The sequence below is a fragment of the Stegostoma tigrinum genome, chromosome 1, assembly GCF_030684315.1.
Source record: "Stegostoma tigrinum isolate sSteTig4 chromosome 1, sSteTig4.hap1, whole genome shotgun sequence".
Taxonomy (NCBI): domain Eukaryota; kingdom Metazoa; phylum Chordata; class Chondrichthyes; order Orectolobiformes; family Stegostomatidae; genus Stegostoma; species Stegostoma tigrinum.
The window spans coordinates 63583833-63609310 of NC_081354.1; the positions used below are offsets into that span (position 1 = coordinate 63583833).

Genomic DNA, 25478 nt, shown 5'->3' on the forward strand with positions numbered 1-25478 from the left:
GGGTTGAAGGGGAGTGTTGAGTGGACTAGAGAGTCACGGAGAGAGTGGTCCCTCCGAAAAGCAGATAAGGGTAGGGAGAGACAAATGTCTTTGGTGGTGGGGTCGGATTGCAGATGGTGGAAGTGCCAGAGGATGATGTGTTGGATCTGGAGATTGGTGGGGTGGTAGGTGAGGACGAGAGGGATTCTGTTTTGATTGTTATTGTGGCGGGGGGGTGTGAGGGATGAGTTGCGGGAAGTGCGGGCAACACGGTCGAGGGCGTTCTTGACAACTGAGAGGGGGAGTCACGGCCTTTGAAAAACGAGGACATCTGAGATGTTCGGGAGTGGAACGCAGATGCAGCAGCAGCGAAGGAATTGGGAATATGGAACGGTATTTTTGCAGGAAGGTGGGTGGGAGGAGGTGTATTCTAGGTAGCTCTGGGTGTTGGTAAGCTTGAAATGGATATCGGTTTCCAGATGGTTGCCAGAGATGGAGACAGAAAGGTCCAGGAAGGAGAGACAGGTATTAGAGATGGTCTAGGTGAACTTAAGGGTTGGGGTGAAAGGTGTTGGTGAAGTGGATGTTGGAGCTGCGCTCATCCAGGCAAGTGGGGAGTATTCTATCACACTCCTGACTTGTGCCTTGTACAGGCTTTGGGGGGTCAGCAGGTGTTACTCAGTGCAAGATATCTAAGCATTTTTAAAAATACATTTGTGAAAGTTGAACATCAGTGGCTAGGCCAGACTTATTGCCCATCCCTGGTTGTCGAGAAAGCAATTAATAGTGAATCACATTGCTGAATGTCTAGTGTCACATATTATCCAGACAAGGATTTCCCCTCCTAAAGGATATTTACAAATCACAAGGGTTTTTAACAACAATTTACAATGGTTACATTGTTGTCATTAGATCAGCTTTTTATCCCAGGCTTTTGTCGAATTCAGATTTTGTCAACATGAGACCCAAACCCAAGTTCCAGAATGTTAGCCTGGTATTCTAATTCAGTAACATAACCACTATTCCACTGCTTCCCCCAATCTCAGTTGTGTCACCTTCAATATTTTTTTTCAAGGAAACACAGGTCAGCTTCTATTTAACATTAATGTGATACATTTTCAAAATTTCCATTTTTCTTTGCAAGAGCATTAGGCATTTCTAGCATGGGTTGCATATTGGAGCTATACTGCATGGGGAAGTAGCTTTTAGACCAGCAAAGGACGATTTTATTCTGGATAGTCAAAGTGCTGAACAATATCTCTAATCGGCACCATTTCGGTCACCATCTCCAAGCTGACTGCCTACTTCCAGGAATTTACAAAGAATTCCAACAGATAAATGTTGCTGCATTCAGTGGTGTAGATGGGTTGACTTATAGTGATTCTAGTGAATTTTGGGAGTGAAAATCATTTCCAAAAAGTGATATCTATAAAATTGCACATATTGCAGCTAAGTCATTGATTATATTCGAGGTTTTTAATTGGTTTGAACTCAAGTCTTTAACAACTCTCAGCCAATGTGATTTTTTTAAAAGAGAATGATGAGGCAAATAAGCAAGTTGAAGATTCAAAGTTGTTTTGGATGGAAAAACAATTTATTTGATCAAGTCAAATTTAGAACTGAACTTCAAAACACAATCAGGCACAAAAAGAAAAGAGACTGTAGGGAGAAAAAGGGACAATGTAGTGTAATTACAACGGGTTGCATATTTTGTTGGACTACTGAGTCTGCCAGCAGTCCAAAGATTAAGTTACTGGCTACTAGAGGAAAAATACAATTTCCTGCAAAGTAAATTGTACAAAACATTAATTTAATGTGAAAATTTACTTGATTCTAATTGTTGTTTAATGATTCAAGCATATCAACTGAAAAAGTAAAACAATGTCTAGCTATTATAAAACATTCTGACTGAAGTCTACAACTACTTATTGTTAAACATGAATATGTCTTGAGGGAAACTAAATTAACTTTTCATTTTTATTCATGAAAAACCCTGGCAACATTTCTTTAAACAAAGCATACCATTAAACTCATTATATTTAGACAATGATACACAAATTTTTTTTATAATGTTATTCTTCATTTCTAGTACTAGATATTCTTCTGCCAATGCTAATTTTTGGTCAGATTGATCTACAAAGTGAAATCCATGCTAAAAGGTTTGCAGTAGATGTGAATTCTTGGCTAAAATTAGTAATTGAGCTAAAGGGAAACTGCCGGTGGGGACTAGTGGTCTAATGATTTGTCTAATGGAGTTTGAAGAAGGGATTATTCTCATGGAGCAAAGAGAAGGAGGAATGAGTCACCAATGACACAATAGCTTAAAAGAGACAGGCATGGTGCGCAGTGAACAAAGTAGGAACAACACATTTCCAAATGATTCAATGAAGATATAAGTAATTATCGTATTTACTGTGCAGAGTTTAATTTTGTCACAGGCAGCTGTATTTGGAGGGCTATTTATGTTATTATTTATGTCTTGTATTGTTTGTTTTGCTTTTAGTAATTTAGAAACGCATGTATATTCCAAACCTGGATCAAATAAAGATGTTAATCTTTCAATGCCGATTTCGCACCTAATTATGTATTATTCTTCTTTGTGGCTGTTTCAACTCTTAACCTGTGTACCGCTAAGATTGCCTTTGACTTTATTTCATTGATTGGCCTGTTAAACATTTTAATAGCAAGTGTGAAAAAGGGAGAAAGCTAACAAGTGGAAAACATTATACACTATTAAACGGACCTGGACAATAGCTTTCTAACAAATCATTTCTGTATAGAATTTTAGTTACATGGTATCAGTTACCATGTAAAGGGTAAGGCTGATGTTTCTGTAACCTAAAAATAACCCTAAAGTAGCATTTTCCACATGACAACATTACTGTCATCATATCCCACAAAATAATGAACCAGTTTGTTACAACATAGCAACATTAAAAAAATTCTGAAAATTTGCTAATTCACCTTCTTGTAAAAAGGACAATATAGGGAAAGTTTGCAGTATAAAACTTTCAATCAGTATGGGACAAATTTCCTTCCATTCCATTCATCATATCATACTGTCTCATTTTTTCCTGTCACGAGGTTACACGTTATTCTCTTTACATCCTGATCCACGATAAAACCATCATTATCTCTCACTCTGGCTATCCCTGTAGTGCTACTCAGTTACGTCGAAGAGACATAAGACTAAAAGGATACAGTGTGTAATGTGCTTAATCATCCAGCCAAGGTTGGACTACTTAAAACTATAATTGGTTCTCCTTTCATATGCTAAAACAGCTTACAATTCATGGATCATTCCAGAATGTGAAGGTTTTTTCTCAAATCATTCTTCTTGATCCCCTCCACTCCCACCTCCAACAACAAATAAAATGAATTGCTACAATTCTCTGTCATCAAGATTGTGACAACCTGATCAATTGTTTCTATCACTTCACTCCCTCTCCTGAGCATCTTTCCCAAGTTTATTTTTTTACATTCTCTTGTGCTTTCTCTGAGCTTATCTTGTTCATGAGACCTGCCTCTTATTCCATTGGTCATATCCCTATTAAACTAGAGATCACCAAACATCTTCTCCGGGCCCTGATGTTAGCCAATATTTTAACTGGTTCTCTGTTTCTACAGATGTCGTCCTTCTCTCTTTTAAATGGGCTGACATCATCCATTTCTTCAAAAACAGCATGCCAAATATACATCGTCTTTGCAATCTATATTCCCATTTCCAATGCCCTTTCTCTCTCCAATATCCTTGACCATATTGTCGGCCTCCAAATCTGTTCCCATCTTTCCTGGAATGCTCCATGTGAATCGATCTGAAGAGGTTTCCATCCCTGCCAAAGTACTGAAAGTCACAAACAAAATCTTCTGCGACAGTGACAAGGGTACTAATTCCCTCCTCGTCCATCTCCTGGTTGTGCCTTTTAACATGGTTAACCATACCATCGTCCTGCAATGCCCCTCCATTGTCACCAAGCTGGGTGTCACATGTCTGTATTGTAGTCCATTCCTGTCCACCCATTCATAACCAGAGAATCGGTTGCAATGGCTTGTATTCCTGTTCACATACCATTAGCTCTGAAGGGCTCAAGAATCGAGCCTTGGCCCTCTTCTATAAAATGTTACTTTTCACATTTAAGCTGATAAAACTCAACATTGAGTGTCCACCACTGCCTTTCTAAACTCTGCCACTGTTGCTAAATTACATGATAGCCATTATCTGATCTCATATTTGCACCTTGCTAATATTGCCTATTTCCACCTCCATACCATCGCTCCACTTCGCTAGTATCTCTGCACATCTGCAGTTGAAACTATCATTCATCCCTTTATTTCCTCTAGACTCGGCTTTTCAAGTTCACTCCCAAATTTTACCCAACATAAATCTGAGGCAATCGAAGCCTCTGCATCTGTTTTGACATGCTACAAGTTCCCATTCTCCAGTTACTGCTGTGCTTTCTCATACTGTCTCCTGTCAAATAAAGCCTCGAGTTTAAAACTCTCAACCTTATTTTAAATCTCACAAAGGGCATCTCTCCCTATATTTGCAATCTCCTTCAATTCCTCTGAAATATCTGAGCACCTCTAGTTCTGTCCTCTTAGAGTCATAGAGATGTACAGCACGGAAACAGACCCTTTGTCCAGATCGTCCATGCGGACCAGATATCCTAAATTAATCTTGCCCCATTTGCCAGCATTTGGGACATATCCCTCTGAACCCTTCTGATTCATATACCCAACCAGATGCCTTTTAAATGTTATAATTGTGCACATCTCCAACACTTTCTCTGGCAGCTCATTCCAAACACGCACCGCCATCTTCATGAAAAAGTTGCCCCTCAGACCCCTTTTACATCTTTCCCCTCTCACCTTAAACCTATGCCCTCTAGTTTTGAACTCCCCTATCCTGGGGAAAAGACCTTGGCTAATCACCCTATCCATGTCCCTCGTGACTTTATAAACCTCTTTAAGGTCACCTCTCAGCCTCCGATGCTCCAGGAAAATAGCCCCAACCTGTTCAGCTGCTCCCTATAGCTCAAACCCTTCAACTCTGGCAACATCCTTGTAAATCTTAAAATTTAAGAGCTCTTGAGTGCACCCTAATTTTAATTGCTTGGTGGTCATGACTTCAGCTCCCAAGATCTGGACTAACATCCCTGCATCTCTATGACTTTCCTCCCCACTTTCCTCCTTTAAGATATACTTCAGACCTGACTACTTTGCCTGACCTTTAGTCAAATGTCTTCAATTCCTTTATGTAGCTCACTATCACATTTTGTTTTGTAATGCTGCTGTGAAACATCTTGGATGTTTTATTACTTTGAAGGCACAATGTAAATATAAGTTGTTATTGTTGATTTGTGTTCTAACTGTATTTGCAAAGGTCAGCATTGAGACAGAACTCATCAACAGCTGGCCAAGGAGCAGATGCCTTGGTGATTCATTATCACTGTCATGCATGATTGAGTTATTGTCATTAGAATTCATTTCCCCATCACCATTTTTGATTGATTAGCACTAGTGTAGAAGTAATGAATGCTTTGCCAAATTGGTCACTGCAGAGGTTTGAAATCCAGATGATGTGGCTGTTAATCCTCCACTGGTCCACACCGCAGTGAAGATGATTGACAGACTGCAGGAAGTGGAGTCGTGACTTTGCAATGAGACAAAAAGTTCAAGTCTTGTAACAGTGGATGACTAAGGAATATGAGATTGTCTGTTGTTCTCAGCTCTAGTTATGACTGCACTTAGTTTCTTGAAGTTTAGTGCACAAATGTAGCTAAAGGTCATCTACTGTAGTAAGTATAGGGAGCCACTAATGCAAGGAAAGTGGGCATCAAGAACTGACCATATTCCTTTCCAAGAAAGGACCAGTCCCATTTTGGACAAGCACATTTGACAGAGAACTAAACCTGAATCCATCATGATGTTTAAATCAGTACTAAACAAATTTCATTGGACAAAGATCTGTTAACTTTGGCCTTCTGTTACGCTTGTAATTCAAAATGTAAACTTGTTCCAGGCCTAATGTAGATAGGGACAAAACAGTGGTCAAGTTGTATAAAATATGTACTTTATATTTAGCTGCTGTGATAGAATGCATTAGGACGTTGCTCCGAATTATCTTAATCTTATTGAAAATCTGGCTTTGAACAGTAACACAAAAATCAGCTGCATTATGGGAAAGGACCAATACCATCATGTAGTCACTGGTTATATCCATGTTAGTTCATTACCTTATAGGAATTTACTTTGTTGATAACACTAACGGTTGTTCTTTGCCACAAATTTCCACAAAGAAACTGATTCACGAATAAATTTCAGGTTAACACTAAGAGACAAGCATCCTCCGTCATTTTAAAGATCTTTATAACTAGCATTTGGCGATCAGCAACATGTCATTGGTGAATGACACCGCAACAAAGACAATTCCAATTAGTAAGCATAAATAGAAGTATTGAAAGTACTTTCCCTGAGGTGGGGGAGCCTAAAACTAGATGGCATGGGTTTAGGTGAAAGGGAAAGGATATGAAAGGGACCTAACAGGCGCCACTTTCAAGCAGATGGTGGTGTGTGTGTATGGATTCAGCTGCCACAGGAAGTGCTGGAGAGAGCAAAAGAGTTAACGTTCAAGGCTGGTGACCTTTCATCGGAACTGAATCCAGCTAGAAATGTAAGACATTGTAAGACTGTGGAAGGAGGATGAAAATGAGGAGAACAAAAGGAAGGTGAGAGGTTGAATGTGGACCCATGAGATTACCCGATGAAAGACTTGATGATGATAAAGCGAAAGAGAGTGGTAAAGGGCATTGGAAAAGAAATGCAAAAGGCAGAATATTCCCAGTATCTGAATGATGCGGACAATGGCAAAAATGTTTTTAATAATTACAGTGAGAAAGAAAAAAAACGAATAAGATTCTGAATGTCAAGGAAAGAAAGCCTGAGTTTCCTTTTAAGGCTCCATGAAATTCTCTGAAATTGACACTTAAGTCAAAATTTGGAAAAAATCGCTCCAAAGTCTGTCCAGACGAGGCCTGAATGGTTACCTATCAGCCACCTCAATGTAACTGCTCATTAGTTGACTCCGAGATACAATAATCTTGGAATTGGTTAATCACTAATTCCCAGATTAGTCTCAGGAGAACATTCTGGTGAGCACATCACTGATAGTCCCAGGCAGCTACAACAAAATGGTGGCAGACTAGGGTTCCCAAGCTGGAGCTCATCCACTCTGTCCATTTCTTGTCTCTTTTTTCCTTCTTTATGTGTTTTTTCTTCTTTTCCTTTTTTCTTCCTCTTTACTTACCTGCACTCCTCAGACAGCATTGGTGGTGGAGTGTTGAGCCAGCGCGGACTCAAGGGACTCCGGGCCTTGAGGAAGCTCAGCATGGACTCCCTCCTTTAGAACTTTAGGACCATAATGCTGAACTTTAACCTTTTATTTCTTTATTTTTCTCATTTGTACTTAAGATTTTGCACCTACGTACCTAAGATGGCACTGGATATGGTGACTTTGTGCAACTTTTGCAGCACTTATGTATCCTGTACTTGAGTATATGCGACAATTAACCTAATTCTAATTCTAATTCTTACATAGGGATAAGTTGTTGGCTAAGCCCACTATCCTAACTGCAACACTGAGCCTGTTATGAGAAATGAGATGAAATAGTGTGATTTGGAACAAATTGCTTCAGTAACAGCCTTGACACATTTATGGGTTGAGGCTGAGAAATCCTACACAGATCCCCAGTAGACGCATGCAAGCAGTCAGTTGTATGACAATGCAGTTTGCTGCCGTGCAGTTAGACCCGAGGGTTTTTTTTAACATTTTCATGTGTGTTATGGGTATCTCTGGCTGGCAGCGTTTATTGTCCATCCCTAGTAAAGCTAGTGAAGAAACAAATACACAGTGATAGAGGCAACAGTATGATGAAACATTTTTGATCTCAGTAGAGTTCATACAGTTGTAGAGCAAGTATTCTCAAATATTTTCCTGCTGGGATCCCAATTTAAGGCAAGAAAATGTCTTCAGTGAAAAGATCTAGAAAGGATAAGAAACAATTGTGAGGGGTTGGTAGTGGGAGAATATTGAGAGGAATGAAACAATTAGTCCAGGAAGTTTGAGACCTGGTTAACTCCAGTTATTAGACCTTCTTCAACTCCATCCTCAATACGCTGGGTAAAAAAATAAATACTTGGCCGACATAGGAGTTTGCAAGAGCAGAATCCTTCTTGTCTCAGGTAAGCAGCTGGTTCCAGTGGAGTAAATGAATGTGTTAGGTTAATGTGTTTGCTTGATTCTGGGTAGCAATCTTACAAGTCTCCTCGCAACACAATAACTATAATTGAGCTATGCATTTTGTTTGCATATCCAATCCAGATTGCTGGCATGAATTAAAATATACTAATCAAACCACCAACACATTTGCCTGGGATATTTTTACAGTTTATAAACTATTACATCTTCACTTTGCATCAACAAATATCCTCAGGAGGAAATAATTTCGAATTACAGACTGGTTAGACATCAGAAAGAGACCATTCTGGGCCAGCTCTCTGCATCAGACATTTAGCAATCGGCCATTCCCTCACCCTTTTCCTGTAGCTCGACAAGTGTATCCTTTCGAGTGCTTATCCATTTCACTTTTAAAGCCATGACTGAATCTGCTTCCACCATACCCACCGGCAGTTTTGTTTTGAATATTGCCACCGGTACTGGCTACTGAACAGTCCACTACTCTTCTGGGAATTATCAGAGTAGCTATTCATAGCCCAAGTATTCCAAACAGCAGGACCAATGTGCACTCTGATTGTTAACATTGGCCTATGTCTTCATTACTCATAGAAAGTAATTTTGACCCTGGTGGTAACTTAACATGATCCTGTCATATATCTTCAATGCACATGAAAATCCAGACAGATATTTGAGGAGTGACTTTTCCAATATACCATATAGGATACCATACCATCAAAAGTCAAAATTATCACCCGCAAAACTTTTAATGCTCATACTGTTTCTATAGCTAACTTCCATTTACTGATACAGCACTTTATTCTGTTAGATGGACGGACAGTGATGGCATTCCATTAAGTACTGTATCACATTCTTTTCCATATACAATATGTAGCGTCATCAATCTTTTCTAACACTGGGACGAAAGACCTTGTGCCTTCATAGGTTTTTGCTATTACATTAATCAAGGAAAATCACCTTACAGTTAAATTCGTAATTAAACAAGAAGTGCAGAGCTAATGTTTGGACTTCTCATTTTTACTTTCTACTAATCTGCCGTGTAGGTTTATTTTAATTTAAAGTGTATTTTCTCTCCTCAGATTTTTCTGAAAGCCTCAATCTCTGTTGGTGACTACGTTTCAGCAGCTGCCACAGTATTTTTGATTGACAGGTTTCTATACTGGGTCGATGCATCCAGCAAACTTCTGCAGATTGCCAAAGGCCTGCACAGGCGTTGCCATGAAATACCAATCGCGCCACAGGTGGTTGTTCGCCAGGCCCGAGTCTCTGTAAATTCAGGTGACGTAACTCCTGTTGATCTTTCTCTGTTTCCGTGGCAAAACTCCAATTAACAAGCACTTGACTAATCAAGAGGACATTTTGTTCCAATTGAGTTGGGGAGGGGAGAACAGGGGAGACAATGTCATTCCACTAAGCGTAGTGCCATCTTTTCAAACCCACTGCTGACCCTTTGAACAGACACAAAGGCCCAGAAAGAAAGGGATTTCTTGCCAAAAGGGTAGAGTGATTGTGAATGGGTGTGGAAAATACTAATTGGTGGCTTTGTTCCCTCATAAATGTACCCTAGCGATTTTAAACTAGAGATGTCTGAATTGCTATACTTCTGATCAAGAGTTTAAGAAACGAGACTAGTATTCTGCCAGTTTTTCCCTATCGCTTTCAGCACATTCGCTTTATTTTAGCAAGGCCACTTGACTGTACAAACAATGCAGCTGCTGGCTGATTGAAGTAACCCAATATGTTTCATCACACTGAGTAGTTACCTGGATTGCAGAAAGTGCCCACTGCTTTGTTGTCCCTGTACAATATTAAATTGCAAAGTGTACGGTATCATTACTGAATACAACTCTTCTGATTTTTCAATTGCCTTTGTTAAATCTAAAACCAGGTAAATGGCTACTTAAATGCCGCAATGAAAAGTGTTTGCTCAAGGTCCGCTCAATATGTCTTATACCAACTGGGAAAAATAGTACAGGAAATAAAGGGAATAAAGATCATGGAAGTACTGCAAAAGATTTTGAAACAAGAATGGATAACAGCAAGCAGAATGCACAATGCATCATTCAAAACCATCATGTTCTCATTTTTCAAAACAATAAGTTTGGAGATTTTGCAGTTTCGTCAGTTCTGCTGGCAAAGTGATGTCCCATGGTGTGACGTTAGTGTTTGAATGCACTCAACAATTCAAATGAAATTTCATTCCCTATTATTTTAATAGATGTAGTTACTCATGTTTAGTTCAATAAAAATAATGACCTTGTCTTAGTGTCCATACAGTCACATTATAAATAATAATTTCACATTACAGATATTTTATGTTGCACATTTGCTTGCGACTCAGGGAGTCTTCCCTGATCATGGAAAATAAAAGAACAAATGGTTTATGTGGCAGCTTTCTTGACCAAAGGACTTTCTAATATACTCTGCAGAAAGTGAACTGAAACAACGAGCTGCGAGTGCTGAAGATCCGAAACAAAAACAGAAATCGCTGGAGAAACTCAACAGGTCTGGTAGCATCTGTGGAGAGAAAGCAGATTAACACTTCTCTTCAAGTCCGGTGACCCTTCTTGAGAAGGGTCTGAGTTTCTCCAGCAACTTCTGTTTTTGCTGCAGAAAATGAAGTTATTTTGAAGTGTAGTCACCATTGTAATGCTGAAAACACTGCAGGAAATTTGTGCAGATCCAGATGCATCGTAATGTACCATGTGTCGATTGAGAGATAGATGTTAGCCAGAAGCCTTAGCCAGGCGACACAGTGGGTCAGTGGTTAACACAATTGCCTCTCAGTGCCAGGGACCTGGATTTGCTTCCACCGCCGGGCAACCATTGTTTGGAGTTTGCATGTTTTCCCAGTGTCTGCATGGGTTTCCTCCAAGTGCTGTAGTTTCCTCCCACAGTCCAAGGACATGCAGGTTATGTGGATTGGTCATGCTAATTATTCAGAGTGTCCAGGGATGTGCAGACTATGTTGGGAAATGCAGCTTTACAGGGATGGGGTGGGTCTGGGTGGGGTACAGTTCGGATGGTCAGCGTGGACTTGATGGCCTGAATAGCCTGCTTCCTCACTGTAAGGTCTCTATGAACAGGGAAGAATTGTGTTTTTCTGTGAAATGGTGCCATGGCCACTTTCATACCCACCCTAGAGGTCAGACAGATTCCCAGTATAGAGACAGAACAGCTAAATTGCTCGAACTAAAGATTGTAATGAATCTCTGGTTTAACATGGTTGCAGGTTTAACACTGTCATCCGGGCTTCCTGGGAAATCCAGCAGCTGAATGGAGAGTAGAAGGGAAATAGCTGCCTCCTGATTCCCAGTCCTCTGTCCCCAATCAGACCTATCCATATTAGTGATTGGATCCTCAACCAGAAAGATTGGGGGAATCAACCTCCCCTGTGATTGGACTCACCCACTCCACTCCTCCCACCCCTCCCATGTCAGGGATTCGAGTTTCCCGAACTCCCATGTGCAGTGCCTGGGAATTTCTGTTGCAATCTGCTCTGGGTTGCATCCTGTCGATGGTGCAACGGTTACATACCTGTGCAGCAGCCTGGAAGGTACAGCACAAGCCTTGTTCTGTGATCATTATTGCAAATCTGAGGCCATGCAAAACATACTGAAAACACTGGCCATGCACAGCCTGTTAAATGTAAAGGGAATATTTCTCACTGTCTTGTCAGTTAGGCTGCTTTATGGATGTGGCACTTGTCAAAGTGAAACTCCACTGCATGCACAGAAACCTAGGTTACTGCTCTGTGGACTATACAGGCCAGCCCAGTCAAAAGTCAGCACAAACTGTCAATGTAGATGGCGTACTCCATTCCAAACAGGTCTACATTTTAGGGATTAACCCTTTGAGAGCTGAAGAATTGAAGAAGGAAAAGTCAAAGATTTTAGGGAGAACTTGCATTTTCTTTTCAATAAAGTATTATGGGGTATCAATGTCCAAATGAGATGGCAGATAAAGACATATCTTAACATTTCATCCTAAAGACAGTGCCTCTCACTGCGTTGCAGTATCAGTTAAGTTGTATGCTCAGGTTTTAGGAATGCAACTTTAAAGCACACTTTCAGCAATGCCAGGAGCCTGTAGTATTCTCTTGAATAAAAATAAAGAAATGCAGATGCAGGAAATCTGAAACAAAAACCGAAAGTACAAGAGAAACTCAACAGTCTGGCAGCGTCCATGGAGCGAAAACGGAGTTAACATTTTGAGTTAGTGGTCCTTCATTAAGCCCTTTGTCAAACCTGCACAAAATAACTATGTTCTTTTCCTCACCGCAATCACTGCAAAGCAACCATCTAAATTAATGTTGCATCATTAATTCTTCTTAAATCAAGTAACGCTCTTTTAATGTTAACAGGCAAACTTTTGAAAGCTGAATATATCCTGAGCAGCCTCATAAATAACAGTGGGGCAACAGGTTAGTGAATACTTCAGCAAAAATCACTTTCTTATATGTGTTTTATATTGATATATGATGAATGGAGTTTCTACCTAATTTCTGTCTTTCGAAGTATTTTGCAATCGTTCAAGATCATTTCAGCTGGCTGCCAAAGTAAGCTTATTATCTTTCTGCTGGTTTTAATAGAAGGAATCGCTGCTGATTAATTAATAGGGAAATGAACCACAGCACAAGCAACAGGCACAGGGGAACACAGAGGCAATAGTGATCACAAAATAAGAAAATTTAAGATAATAATTACACATTTCAGTAAAATAGGAAAACACATTGAAACCTGATCCATCACATCTATTTGCCTGTCCAGCAATAAAGTCCAGACTATAATTGCATACTTCCCACGAGTGCTTCATCCAACCACGCCATTATGTTCTTGTCCCTATTTGATTTCCAGCATTGAAGACCCCACCTCAGGGTATTGCTTAGCTGTAAGTTCGTTTAACTATAAGCTTACTATCATTTTTATGCATTTTTGGGAGCTTATTTTCATTTTGATGTTTTGTGATAGGTAATGGCTGGGTTTTATCGACAAAACCTAAACAATAGAAATAGGAGTAGTCGATTTGGCTCTTTTGCTGTGCTCTGCCATTCAGTAACATTTTGTCTGACAAGTTTGTCATCTGAATTCAACATTCACATCTATTTGATTCTACTACATAACAACAATCAAACTAACTCCACCTTAAAAATATTCAATGGCCCATCTCCACCATTTTCTGAGGCAGAGAGTTCCATGGTCCTCTGAGAGAAATAAAATTCCCTCACCTTTTTTCTAAAAGGAAAACACCCATTTTGCTATTGGTGTTGCTTAGTTCTGGACTCACCCACAAGAGGAAACATCCTTTTCATGCCCAAATCAAGAACATTTTCATTTTTATGAGAAAGCAACATGGTGTAATTTAATCAAAACCTTATTGAGTCCATTCAGGATCCTACACACTTAAATCAATTCACCCTTCACTCTTCTAAACACCGGTGGAAATAACCCCGGCCTGCCTAATCTTTCCTCAGAAAGCAACCCATTCATTCCAGGCACCAATGTAATAAACCTCCTCTGAGCTATCTCCAATGCATTTACATTCTTTGTTAACCAAAGAGACCAAAACTACACACAGTATTGGAGATGTCATCTTACTGTTGCCTTTTATGTCAGTGGTGGAGGATATTTTCCTCGTGCTTAACCAATAGCTGGAAATTCCACGTCTTCTCTGACACTTCAATCTTTCACTTCCTTTATGTTCACTGCAATGCTGTTGATTTTCCTGGCATGACATGCTAAGTGATGATACTGAATGCATCTAAAACCATGAACTCACAGAATGGGTAAAGCACAGAAGAAGGCCGTTAAGTCTAAGGTACATGTGCTGCTTTTTGGTAGAGCTACTCATTTAATCCCACTCTCTTGCATTTTCCTCAAATCTTGCAAGTATTTCCTCTTGATGTACTAATTACATTCACTTTTGAATGTTTCTGTTGAAATTGCTGCCAGTGCTTTCCAGATCAGAATAACCCATTTTGTAATACAGGGGTTTTCCTGTGTTGCCTCTTGCACCTAATTTTAAATCTATGCTCTCAGTTTATGAACCTCCCTGCCACTGGAAACAGTTTCTCCTTATTTCCTCTGTCAAAACCATCCATGATTTTGACCAACTCTGTTAGGCCTCCTTTGTTACCCACATTGCTGAAATGAAAACAACACCAACTTCTTCAGCCCCGAGTTAATTGAAATCCCTCATTCCTAGTGCCATTCTTGTCAAGCCCACCTGCACCCTCTCCAAGCCTTGGTAACTATTCTGAGGGATTGTGCCCAGAGTGGAAAACAGTGTTCCTTGTTGTCAAGGTTTAGTACACCTCTGTTACTAAAATCAGATACAACTTTCCTTTAAGCAATCCAAGCTGGCATATATTTATTAGCCAGTGTCAAAATCCACATGTCAGTCAAAAATATTAACTGGCAGACAATTAGTTTTAGAGAGTTGAACGTTGTTCTGGTTGAAGTGAATTGGAATAAAATTATTGGCAGAGGAGTCATTAGGTAAAGAGGCCTTCAAAAACCGGTGGTTAGAGTAAAAAATAGACCTTTTCCTGTGCGGGGAAAAGGAAGGACATTTAAAGATTAGGTATCTAGATGACTAAAAACATGGAGATTAAATACAATGATGAAATAACAGATACAGTAATTAGCACAGGCAAATACTTTTAAAAATTTGATTGGCAGATAATTGCTAATACTAGACAGTTTCTGTTAGACAAGACTTTTTAACAAGACTGCAGTTTCAGCATTTTAAATCAGAGTCTGACTGTTATTCAGATATCTTGCCAGAGATAGTAAGAACTGCAGATGCTGGAGATTCTGAGTAACAAGGTGTAGATCTCTAGGCCCGAAACGTCCGCTTTCCTGCTTCTCTGATGCTGCTTGGCCTGCTGCGTTCATCCAGCTCTACACCTTGTTATCTCAGATATCCTGCCAGATGCCTAAATTAATACACTACCTCAAAACACAGTATCTTCAGCTTACTTTTGGTTTGGTCTGTCTACTTCTCATTATTTGGCAATCGATATTACATTTGATAAAAGTCTACTAAACCAAATTGATTACACACAAGTTTCAGAGCTCTGAGTGCTCGTACTTACACCAAGCACCAACATACCTGGAACAAAAACCAAGTTGCTGGAGAAGCTCAGCAGATCTAGGAGCAGGCTGTCAACCTGAAACATCAGCTTTCCTGCTCCTCTGATGCTGCTTGGCCTGCTGTGATCATCCAGCTCTACAACTTGTTATCTCATATTTCAAGGGACAGAATAGGAACACTGACCGTAAACTGCCTTATTGGTTTCTAAAACATTTGATTGATCCTGTCCAGGCCGCAAACTATTAAAGGGACAGAATACTCCTGTCGTTTTATCATAAAATAGTTTCATCCTGTGGACAAAACAAAAATGTCCTACATGCAGAACTTATGTTCATTCCTACTTCTAAGCATCCTGTGCGCACACTGAAAATTGTTCACAAAGTTTATTTGCAATAAAGTGGAAAAGCTCACCAGGTCTGACAGCATCTGTGAAGAGAAATCAGAGTTAATGTTTTGGGTCCAGTGACCCTTCTTTAGACAAATAGAACAGAATTAGCTTCATTGATGTGAAATTCAACTTCAACAATAGGCCAAAATGGATCAGTATTCCAATTACTCCCCAAATATTCCCGCATCCAATTACTTTTACATTGATTTCCATTCATTATCATAATGAACTTCACTGTTGGTAACTGAATCCCTGATGATGATTTGTGTGCACAGTTACATATCCTAGCAATCCTCCTAACTAAACGTTGATTGGCTGGAGACTGGACCAGTCTAAATTTTACCTGCTACATGACACCGTCTGCTCCAGTGCCTTCTGGGATTTATTGCATTCAAATGACAGCATCTGCCCAGGACAAAAGCGGTCTGATATTTAATCCCATTGTTAAATCTGCTATAATTGGTTTTGAAAACATAGAGACTCCAGTGCAGAGTAATACAGTTCTATGTCAGGACTGCTGTGTGTGATTTTGTTTCCTCTTTCTGCGGCCTCTTCCAATACTTCTTGTGATGTGCAGGTACTTGGGTCTATGAGAAAATGAGTGACCGAACATTGGTGCAGGCTGTCAGCGTTCAGATAAGGGGACAGATCCTACAAAAACTAGGTAAGATCAAAGATGGATTTAACTCCTTTGGTAATACACTGAACAATATCATAATGTGTTCAGAGATAATGGGGACTGCAGATGCTGGAGAATCCAAGATAACAAAGTGTGGAGCTGGATGAACACAGCAGGCCAAGCAGCATCTTAGGAGCACAAAAGCTGACGTTTCGGGCCTAGAAGGGTCTAGGCCCAAAACGTCAGCTTTTGTGCTCCTAAGATGTTGCTTGGCCTGCTGTGTTCATCCAGCTCCACACTTTGTTATCTTGTAATGTGTTCATTTGAGTTTGTTTTGGAGCTTTGTATTTCCAGTTGTAAGGGTCTTACCTATTATAGTTATTTTTTAATCAACCTGGTCAGGAATGTTGACATGACTCTGGAACAGATAGAACTTGAATCCAGGTCTCTGGCTACCAGTGTGTCACAAGACCCCTGCAACCTCCTTCTTTAACCTGTCGTAGATATTTCTAATTAACCTGTTCAGAGATATAATTACACAAACACCTTTGGGACTAACTAGGGTGAGGGTTAGTGTTTGGGTCTTCTGGTCTAGAGGTAGGGATACTATCATCCTACCACAACAGCTCCCCCGACCCCCAACATCACCCACCATGTAGCTGCTTATATCTTGTACCTCATAACAAATGTCATCCAGTAATCATTGTCTGAATGCTAAGTACATCCATCCATCTGTTTTGTATGTGTTATGACTTCACCTGCTGGGGAGAGTTTTTGCTCTGATCCTTATTGATAGCAGTCTTGCCAGGGCTTCTCAGGTCTATTATCAGTTGGGAACTGCCTTGATGTTGAGAGCATCTCTTCTGGCACCTGGGTCTTTTCTCAATGCTTCAATCAAGGCTGTAGTGATACCAACACACCAGTGAGCATCAATATTGATGATTATTGGTTAAGAGGTGGTGTGTTCGCATTGTTGACAACTCTTTCCATCACTTTACTGATGGTTTAAAGGAGGTTTCAAGGGAGGTAACTGGAATTGATTAATCTTGTCTGAATAAGCCCTACCTGGCAATCCTCTGCATCAACAGTCATTAACAATATTGCAGATGCACAGAAACATTGTGACGCAAAGGATAGCTGGTTCTAATGCACAGATCTTCAACATGATGGTCGGGCTATGTCAGACCCATTGCCTTCAATTAATTATCAGTGCCCAATGCACTCAGTTGCTTGAGCCAGGAAAGTGCACTTTCCAAAAGGTAGGATAGCAGACAGGTGGGTATGAAATTGTACAACATACCACTGCGCTGAGACCATCTTTTACCCACAACCCACACCCTAAGTGTAGCTTGCCACTGCAGGGCAGGCGTACTCGCCCTTGGTTGAGAGACTTAAATGGCCAACTGACGGTCACTTGTGGGCCTCCTGCTGCCACCACAGGGATTTCATCCGCAGTGCAGGAGGCCTACACCCAGTATCCAGGCCACCCAGTGAAACCTACTAGCCAGAGGGATGGGTTGGACAGAGATTGGGATGTCTCCTGGTCGGACAAACTCAGAGGCCCCACACAAAGCATGAACTACTCTCATATTCTTCCCTTCAACTGCCATCCACTGCCCGACTACCTCCTCATTACTTCTTTTCAGGTACTGCCAGCCTTGTTCTCAGTGAAGTCAAGATCCATCTCATTGTCTGGGCTGTACTGCTGAATACCTTTGTTGGGCACTGTTGCACTCTTATAAGTGGCCACCCTTCCCAGTGGAACTGCTGGGAAAAGAGAGCTTTCAGCCACTTCCTCTTTGAAGAGTGCAGAAAGCCCACTTCCAACACCGCGGCCATTTAATGACGATGGAGCCAACTGGCCAATCACAGAAGTGAGAATTCCACCCTCATGATAAAAAGCAGCCCTTGTGGTGACCTGAGTTGGCTCACAATATTACTTATCATGAGGGGCTAGGGAGAAGAGTGAGTGAAATTGTCTGTTTTACACTTTTGGCTGAAGTCACTTCAGTCATGTCTCTTGCACTCATGCTGACTATATCTTACCTGAAGATAGGATCGTTGATGGAACATCCTTCCCCTGTTAACTACCGGTAGACCACCACCATGCTTGATTGGATGTGGTACTCCTTTACAAACAAATATGACTTTAATTTTCTGCTTGTGTGAAGACTGCACTATTTAAATGTCAAGCCATTTTAACATCACATCAGAGAGCCAAGAGGGCATTTAAAACACAAGCAAATAGCCTCAGTTGTCCCTGTAATAGTCTAAATTCTAAATTAGCAATATTAACGCCAAGTCATGAAAGATTGTTATAATCAGAAAGCATGTAGAATTTCGCATAGAAGGGAAAATGCATTAGTAAATACAAAAAATAGATTAATTAACATTTTCAGAACCATAAAAGGAAAATGTATTTGAATAGACACTTTCTGACCAAGTTGTCTGACTTTGAGGCATGTGATCCCGACACTATGTCAATGTGCTGCTGAACTGAAAATAGAATTCTATTTTGGAGAAAGCATCTAGAGATCTGTTGATGTTTTATTTTCTGATTAATTTTTAGGGCTGTGGTACGAAGCTGCAGAGCTGATTTGGGCTTCCATTGTGGGATTTTATCAACTTCCTCAACCAGATAAAAAGGTTTGTTTAGATTTCTCTATTCCTGTTATAATTTTCCATGAAGTGTGTATTTTCCGTTTAACCCTCCTCCGAAAATGGCATCTTGTACTAGATTTCAGTTTCACAGGCACCATTAATCCCCTTAACAGTATTGGTCATTATTTACATTTTAGCCTGAGCATTGAGTGTTAACATGACTTTTTTTCTCAAACATTCTGCTTGCCAGTGCAGAGGGAATTGAATTCCTGACCTATGTTTTCATGGAGTTTTGGAAACCCAACAGTGTGTCTAAATTCCAGAACTCCACACTCTCCCAAATTTCTGACAAGTTCCATTTTCCAATACAGGAATGAGGACAACAAGCAAATCACAAAGGCAAAAACCACGTTGGTCATTGCTGAGTTCAAACTAATGCCATTTACTATGGAGTCTTCTCCCCCACTGTGAACAATAGGAACTTTTCGAGTAGGTGTAAAGGGAAAATAAATTCTATAGAACTGTCAATCTGTCAGATTACTTAAATTCCCTGCCCATGATTACAAGTGGAAAAAAAATTGTACTTGCAGTTTCAATAAATGTTTGTTGATGTAACTCTAAGTACTATTGTTGTGATATTATTGCTGTTTGACAGCTCCTACAGCCTTTCATAGTTCAGGGAGCTGTAAGTTCACAGTCTGATTGACAGCTCCGAGAGACTATTGAAGGTTATTCATCTTTGATGTATGATGATGAATACAAATGCTTGTTTTAATGAGGAGTTAAGTACTTGAGGTAATTTAAATGCATTGAATAGAACATAGAACATAGAACACTAGAGTGTAGTACATGTCCTTCAGCCCTCGATATTGCGCCGACCTGTGAAACCAAACAGAAGCCCGTCTAACCTACACTATTCCATTATCATCCATACGTTTATCCAATGACCATTTAAATGCCCTTAAAGTTGGCGAGTCTACTACAGTTGCAGGCAGGGCATTCCACACCCTTACTACTCTCTGAGTAAAGAACCTACCTCTGACATCTGTCCTATATCTATCACCCCTCAATTTAAAGCTATGTCCTCTCGTGCTAGCCATCACCATCTGAGGAAAAAAGCTCTCACTGTCCACCCTATCTAATCGTCTGATCATTTTGTATGTCTCTATTATGTCACCTCTTAACCTTCTTCTCTCTAATGAAAACACCCTCAAGCCTCAACCTTTCCTCATAAGACCTTCATTCCATACCAGGCAACATCCTGGTAAATCTCCTCTGCACCCCCTCCAATGCTTTCACTTCCTTCCTATAATGCAGTGACCAGGACTATAGGCAATACTCCAAGCATGGCCGGACCAGAGTTTTGTACTGCAACATGACCTCATGGCTCCGAAATTCAATCCCTCTACCAATAAAACCTAACATACCATATGCCTTCTTAACAACCCTATCAACCTGGGTGGCAACTTTCAGGGATCTATGCACATGGATACCAAAATCTCTCTGCTCATCCACACTACCAAGAATCTTACCATTACCCCAGTACTCTGTACTCCTGTTACTCCTTCCAAAGTGAATTACCTCACAATTTTCCACATTAAACTCCATTTTCCACCTCTAAGCCTAGCTCTGCAGCTTATCCATGTCCCTCTGTAACCTGCAACATCCTTCCTCACTATCCACAACTCTACCGACTTTAGTGTCATCCGCAAATTTACTAACCCATCCTTCTATGCCCTCATCCAGGTCATTTATAAAAATGACAAACAGCAGTGGCCCCAAAACAGATCCTCGTGGTACACCACTAGTAACTGAACTCCAGGATGAACATTTCCCATCAACTACAACCCTCTGCCTTCTTACAGCTAGCCAATTGCTGATCCAAACGACTAAATCACCCTCAATCCCTAGCCTCCATATTTTCTGCAATAGCCTACCATGGGGAACCTTATCAAATGCTTTACTGAAATCCATATACACCACATCAATCAGTTTACCCTCATCCATCTTTTTGGTCACCTTCCTAAAGAACTCAATAAGGTTTGTGAAGCATGACCTACCCTTCACAAAACCATGTTGACTATCCCTAATCAAATTATTCCTTTCTAGATGATTATAAATCCTATCTCTTATAATACTTTCCAACACTTTACCACAACCGAAGTGAGGCTCACTGGTCTATAATTACCAGGGTTGTCTCTACTCCCCTTCTTGAACCAGGGGACAACATTTGCTATCCTCCAGTCTTCTGGCACTATTCCTGTAGACAATGACAACATAAAGATCAAAGCCAAGTCTCTGCAGTCTCCTCCCTAGCTTCCCAGAAAATCCGAGGATAGATCCCATCTGGCCCAGGGGTTTTATCTATTTTCACACTTTCCAGAATTGCTAACACCTCCTCCTTATGAACTTCAACCCCATCTAGCCTAATAGCCTGTATCTCAGTATTCTCCTCGACAACATTGTCTTTTCCTTTGTGAATACTGATGAAAAATATTCATTTAGTGCCTCCTATCTCTTCAGAGTCCACGCACAACTTCCCACTACTGTCCTTGACTGGCCCTAATCTTACTCTAGTCATTCTTTTATTCCTGACAAACCTATAGAAAGCTCTAGGGATTTCCTTGATCCTACCTGCCAAAGACTTCTCATGCCCCCTCCTGGTTCTTCTTAGCTCTCCATTTAGGTCTTTCCTAGCTAACTTGTAACTCTCAAGCACCCTAACTGATCCTTCATGCCTCATCTTTACATAAGCTGGAATAAGATAAGATGGAACAAGATTTACATAAGACGATTTTTTTTTAATTTAGTGAAATTTGTAAATAGATACTTAGAATGTTGTTGCTTTCCATCTCAGTATGGCTTCTGAGGCCTGTCAAAGGTGGATACTGGTGGGTAATTGATGGGTGCTAGTTGACATGGTGGGTGTAAGGACAAATAATAATGGGTGTGGCCCTCTAGGTTGGCATAAATTGGCACCAAGTTGGTTTAGGAATTTTAAGAGGCCATAGGGACAAGGGTGGAGAGGTCACGAATTGATAGTAAGGTGGCATAAGAGTTACGTTTTCGTGGAAATAAGAGGACATCAGTTGAAAGTAGGTTCTAGAAAGAGATCTTATTGAAAGGATTTTAACAGTTAGTAGCTAAATTAAGAAAGCATCATCTCCAAGATTATCTCTGGAATATTACCTGAGCTAAAGGCAAACTAGCATAGGCCAAATAAAGTCAAAGAGTTAAATGTGTTGCTGAAAGATTGGTGCGTGTGCAATGGCTTTCAGTTCTTCAGGCACTGGTGCCAGTTCTGGAGAGGAATGGAGCTGTTCCAGTGGAATGGGCTTCACTTGAACCATGCTGAAATCCATAACATAGCAAACCAAATAACTAGTGCTGACTGGAGGGCTTTTAACTAAATAAAGGGTTTGGGAGAGGGAAATGACAGCTTACTTAGCACACAATATGGCAGCACTAAAGGGCAGCTATTTAGAAAATTTAACAGATTGACAGTTCCATAGAATTTACTTTCCCTTTACACCTACTCTAAAAGTTCCTAGACTCCATATTAACTGGCATTAGTTTGAATTCAGCAATGACCAACTTGGTTTTCACCTTTGTGATTTGTTCAGAATGGGACATGTAGGGACAGAGTGTGCAGATTTAGAAAAGCACCAGTAAATATGGTTGAAGGAGAATGCAATGGTATCAGGCAAAACTGTTGGTGCCTTACTTTAGTGCATGTAACATTCAGAACAAATTATATAGATTAACAGCACAATTGCAGGCTAATAGGTATGATATTATGAGACATGGCAACAAGAAGATCAAAGCTGGGAACTAAATATTCAGGGAAATGAGACTTTTTGAAAGGACAGGCGGGAAGGAATGGATGGTTTTGTTAGAACAGGTTGGAATAAGTACCAAAAAATGATCTAGGGACAGACAAATGCACACCCTTATCGGCAGAGGTAAAAATATAAAGGGAAAGTAGACACTGGTGGGAATAATCCATAGGTCCCCTAACAGTAGCTAAATGGTAGGGTAAAGAATAAATCAGGCGTTACTAAAGGAAAGTAAAAGAAGAAGTACATTAATGATGGGGGACTTGAACATTCGCATAGATTTGGATAATCAGATTGGCAGAGATAGCCACAAGAAAGAATTTACAGAGTCTATTCACGATAATATCCTAGAACAATATGTCATGGATCCAGCAAGAGATCAGGCTATTTGGATCTGGTGATGTATAATGAGGCAGAGTTAATACACAATGTTAGAGTAAAAGATGCATGAGGAAACATGATCATAACTTTGAGAAGGCAAAACCTGGGTCTGAAATAACTATGCTAAACCTAAGGGCAATTAGAAAGGAATGAGGGTAGACCTAGCTGAGTGGACTTGTAAAGACATTGAGCAGCAAAGACAGTTGAGGAACAGTGGTAGACATTTAAGAAAATACTTCATGGCCCACAGCAAGGGTATATCTCAACGAGAAAGATGGATTCTAGGAATAGGAGAATCCAACCATGGTAAACCAGGGAAGTTAAGGATAGTATCAAATTGAAAGAAAGAATGTACAATGTGGTAACGATTAATGGTAAGCCAGAGGACTGGGAATGGTTAAAAAAAGCAGCAATATTTGATGAAAAGAATGATAAGTAGGGGAAAAATAAACTTTGAGGATGAACTTGCCAATAATATCAAGATAGACAACACAAGTTTAGAGACAGAGGAGCCAAAGTTAATATAAGCTTGGTAGAGAATGAAGCAGGAGAAAGGAGCAGAATCAGCATGGCTTAATAAGGGGGTTATCATTCCTACACATGATAAAGGGAAGAACTGAATATAACATATTTAAGCTTCCAGGTGTTTGAGAAGGTAACACATGTAAGGCCATTTGATAACATAAGAGCCTCATGGTGATAGAGATAATATATAGGCACAAATAGACGATTGGTAAACTAATAGAAGACAGAGTTCCAATAAGAGGGGCATTTTCAGAATGGCAACCGATAACCAGCAGAGTGCCACAAGGATCCGTTCTGGGGCTACAATTATTTAAAAAAATATATTAATGACCTATATAAGGCAAGTTAAAGTACTATAGCCAAAGTTGCAGATGACACAAAAATGGATGGAAAGGCAAATGATGAGGAAGACACAATGAGTCTGCCGAGGGATAGAGTCAGGTTAAGTGAGTGGGCGAAAAACATGGCAAATGGAATATAATGTGGGAAAATGTGTAGTCATCCACTTTGTTGTCAGTGTGTGAACCCAAAAGACATGGGCACAGTCCTTGTTGGTCTTCATGGAAAGTACAATGAAGGTATGGAGACCAGCTTGGCGAACTGGGAAATATTAGAAGAAATTAACATAGGGAGACAGGAAGTAGCAGCAGGATAATTCCATTTGCCTAGATGAGATCTATCCAAGGCTGTTAAGAGAGATGAGGGATGAGAAATCAAGGCCAGGCAGTTATTTTCAAAACCTCTTTCACCACAGGTTAGGTGTCAAAGGACTGGAGAAGTCCTCATGTTGTTGCAATATTAAAAATGGAGGAACAGATTGCCCAGGAAATTACTGGCAAATCAGCCCAACCTCAGTGGTGGAGAAGTTAATAGAAAGAATTCTGAAAGACAGAATATATCTGCACTTGCAAGGATGTGGATTAATCATAGATAATCAACCCCGATTCGTTGACAGAAGGTCATGTGTGACACATTTGATTAAACCTTTTGATGAGGTAACCAGAAGTGTTGACAAGGGTCACACTTTCGACGCGGTCTACATGACTATAACAAGTGTTTTTGAGAAAGTGTCTCATGAGAGTCTGGTCAAGAAAATAAGAACCCATGAGATTGAAAGCAAAGGGGCACATTGGACCAAAATTGACTGAGGTCCATGAAGCAGTCAGTTATGATAGAGGGATATTTCCGTGACTGGAAGTCTGTTTCCAATGGTATTCTGCAGGGACTTGATGCTGGAGTCCTTGTTTGTGAAGTACATTAATGATTTAGACTTAAATGTCAGTCTATGTTCAAGATGTTCAGAGGTGACTCTGGAGCATTGGAGGCTGAGAGGTGACCTTATAGAGGTTTATAAAATCATGAGGGGTGTGGATAGGGTGAATAGCCAAGGTTGATTGGTTAGACCAAGGTAGGGGAGTCCAAAACTAGAGGGTATAGGTTTAAGATGAGAGGAGAAAGATTTAAAAGAGACCTAAAGGGCATCTTTTTCACGTAGAGGGTAGTGTGTGTTTGGAACAAGCTGCCAAAAGAACTGGTCTAATTACAATGTTTTAAAAGGCATCTGGATGGGTGCATGAATGGAAGGGTTTAGAGGGAAAAGGGCCAAATGCTGGTATATGGGACTATATTAATTTAGGATATCTGGTTGACCCTGGATGAATTGGACTGAAGGACCTGTTTCTGTGCTGTACAATTCTATAACTCTATGTCATGAAAACTGGTAGGTTGGTTGTTATGGAAGGGGAATGGCTGAATCCCTCTGATAAATTAACCAAAACACAAGCCCCAGCCTATTATGAT

At 40.3% G+C, this 25478-nt stretch overlaps 1 protein-coding gene across 2 annotated transcripts in view; it reads left to right on the forward strand.

Annotated features, from left to right (window-relative positions):
- Positions 1–25478, forward strand: part of alpk1 (alpha-kinase 1) — a 117152-nt gene that overhangs the window by 67979 nt on the left and 23695 nt on the right. For both annotated transcript variants that reach the window (XM_048544906.2, XM_048544897.2), the window contains exons 4-7: positions 9313–9511; positions 12597–12656; positions 16294–16380; positions 18905–18981. In XM_048544906.2, the coding sequence (XP_048400863.2) occupies positions 9313–9511; positions 12597–12656; positions 16294–16380; positions 18905–18981 (423 nt within the window). The remainder of the gene's footprint in view (positions 1–9312; positions 9512–12596; positions 12657–16293; positions 16381–18904; positions 18982–25478) is intronic.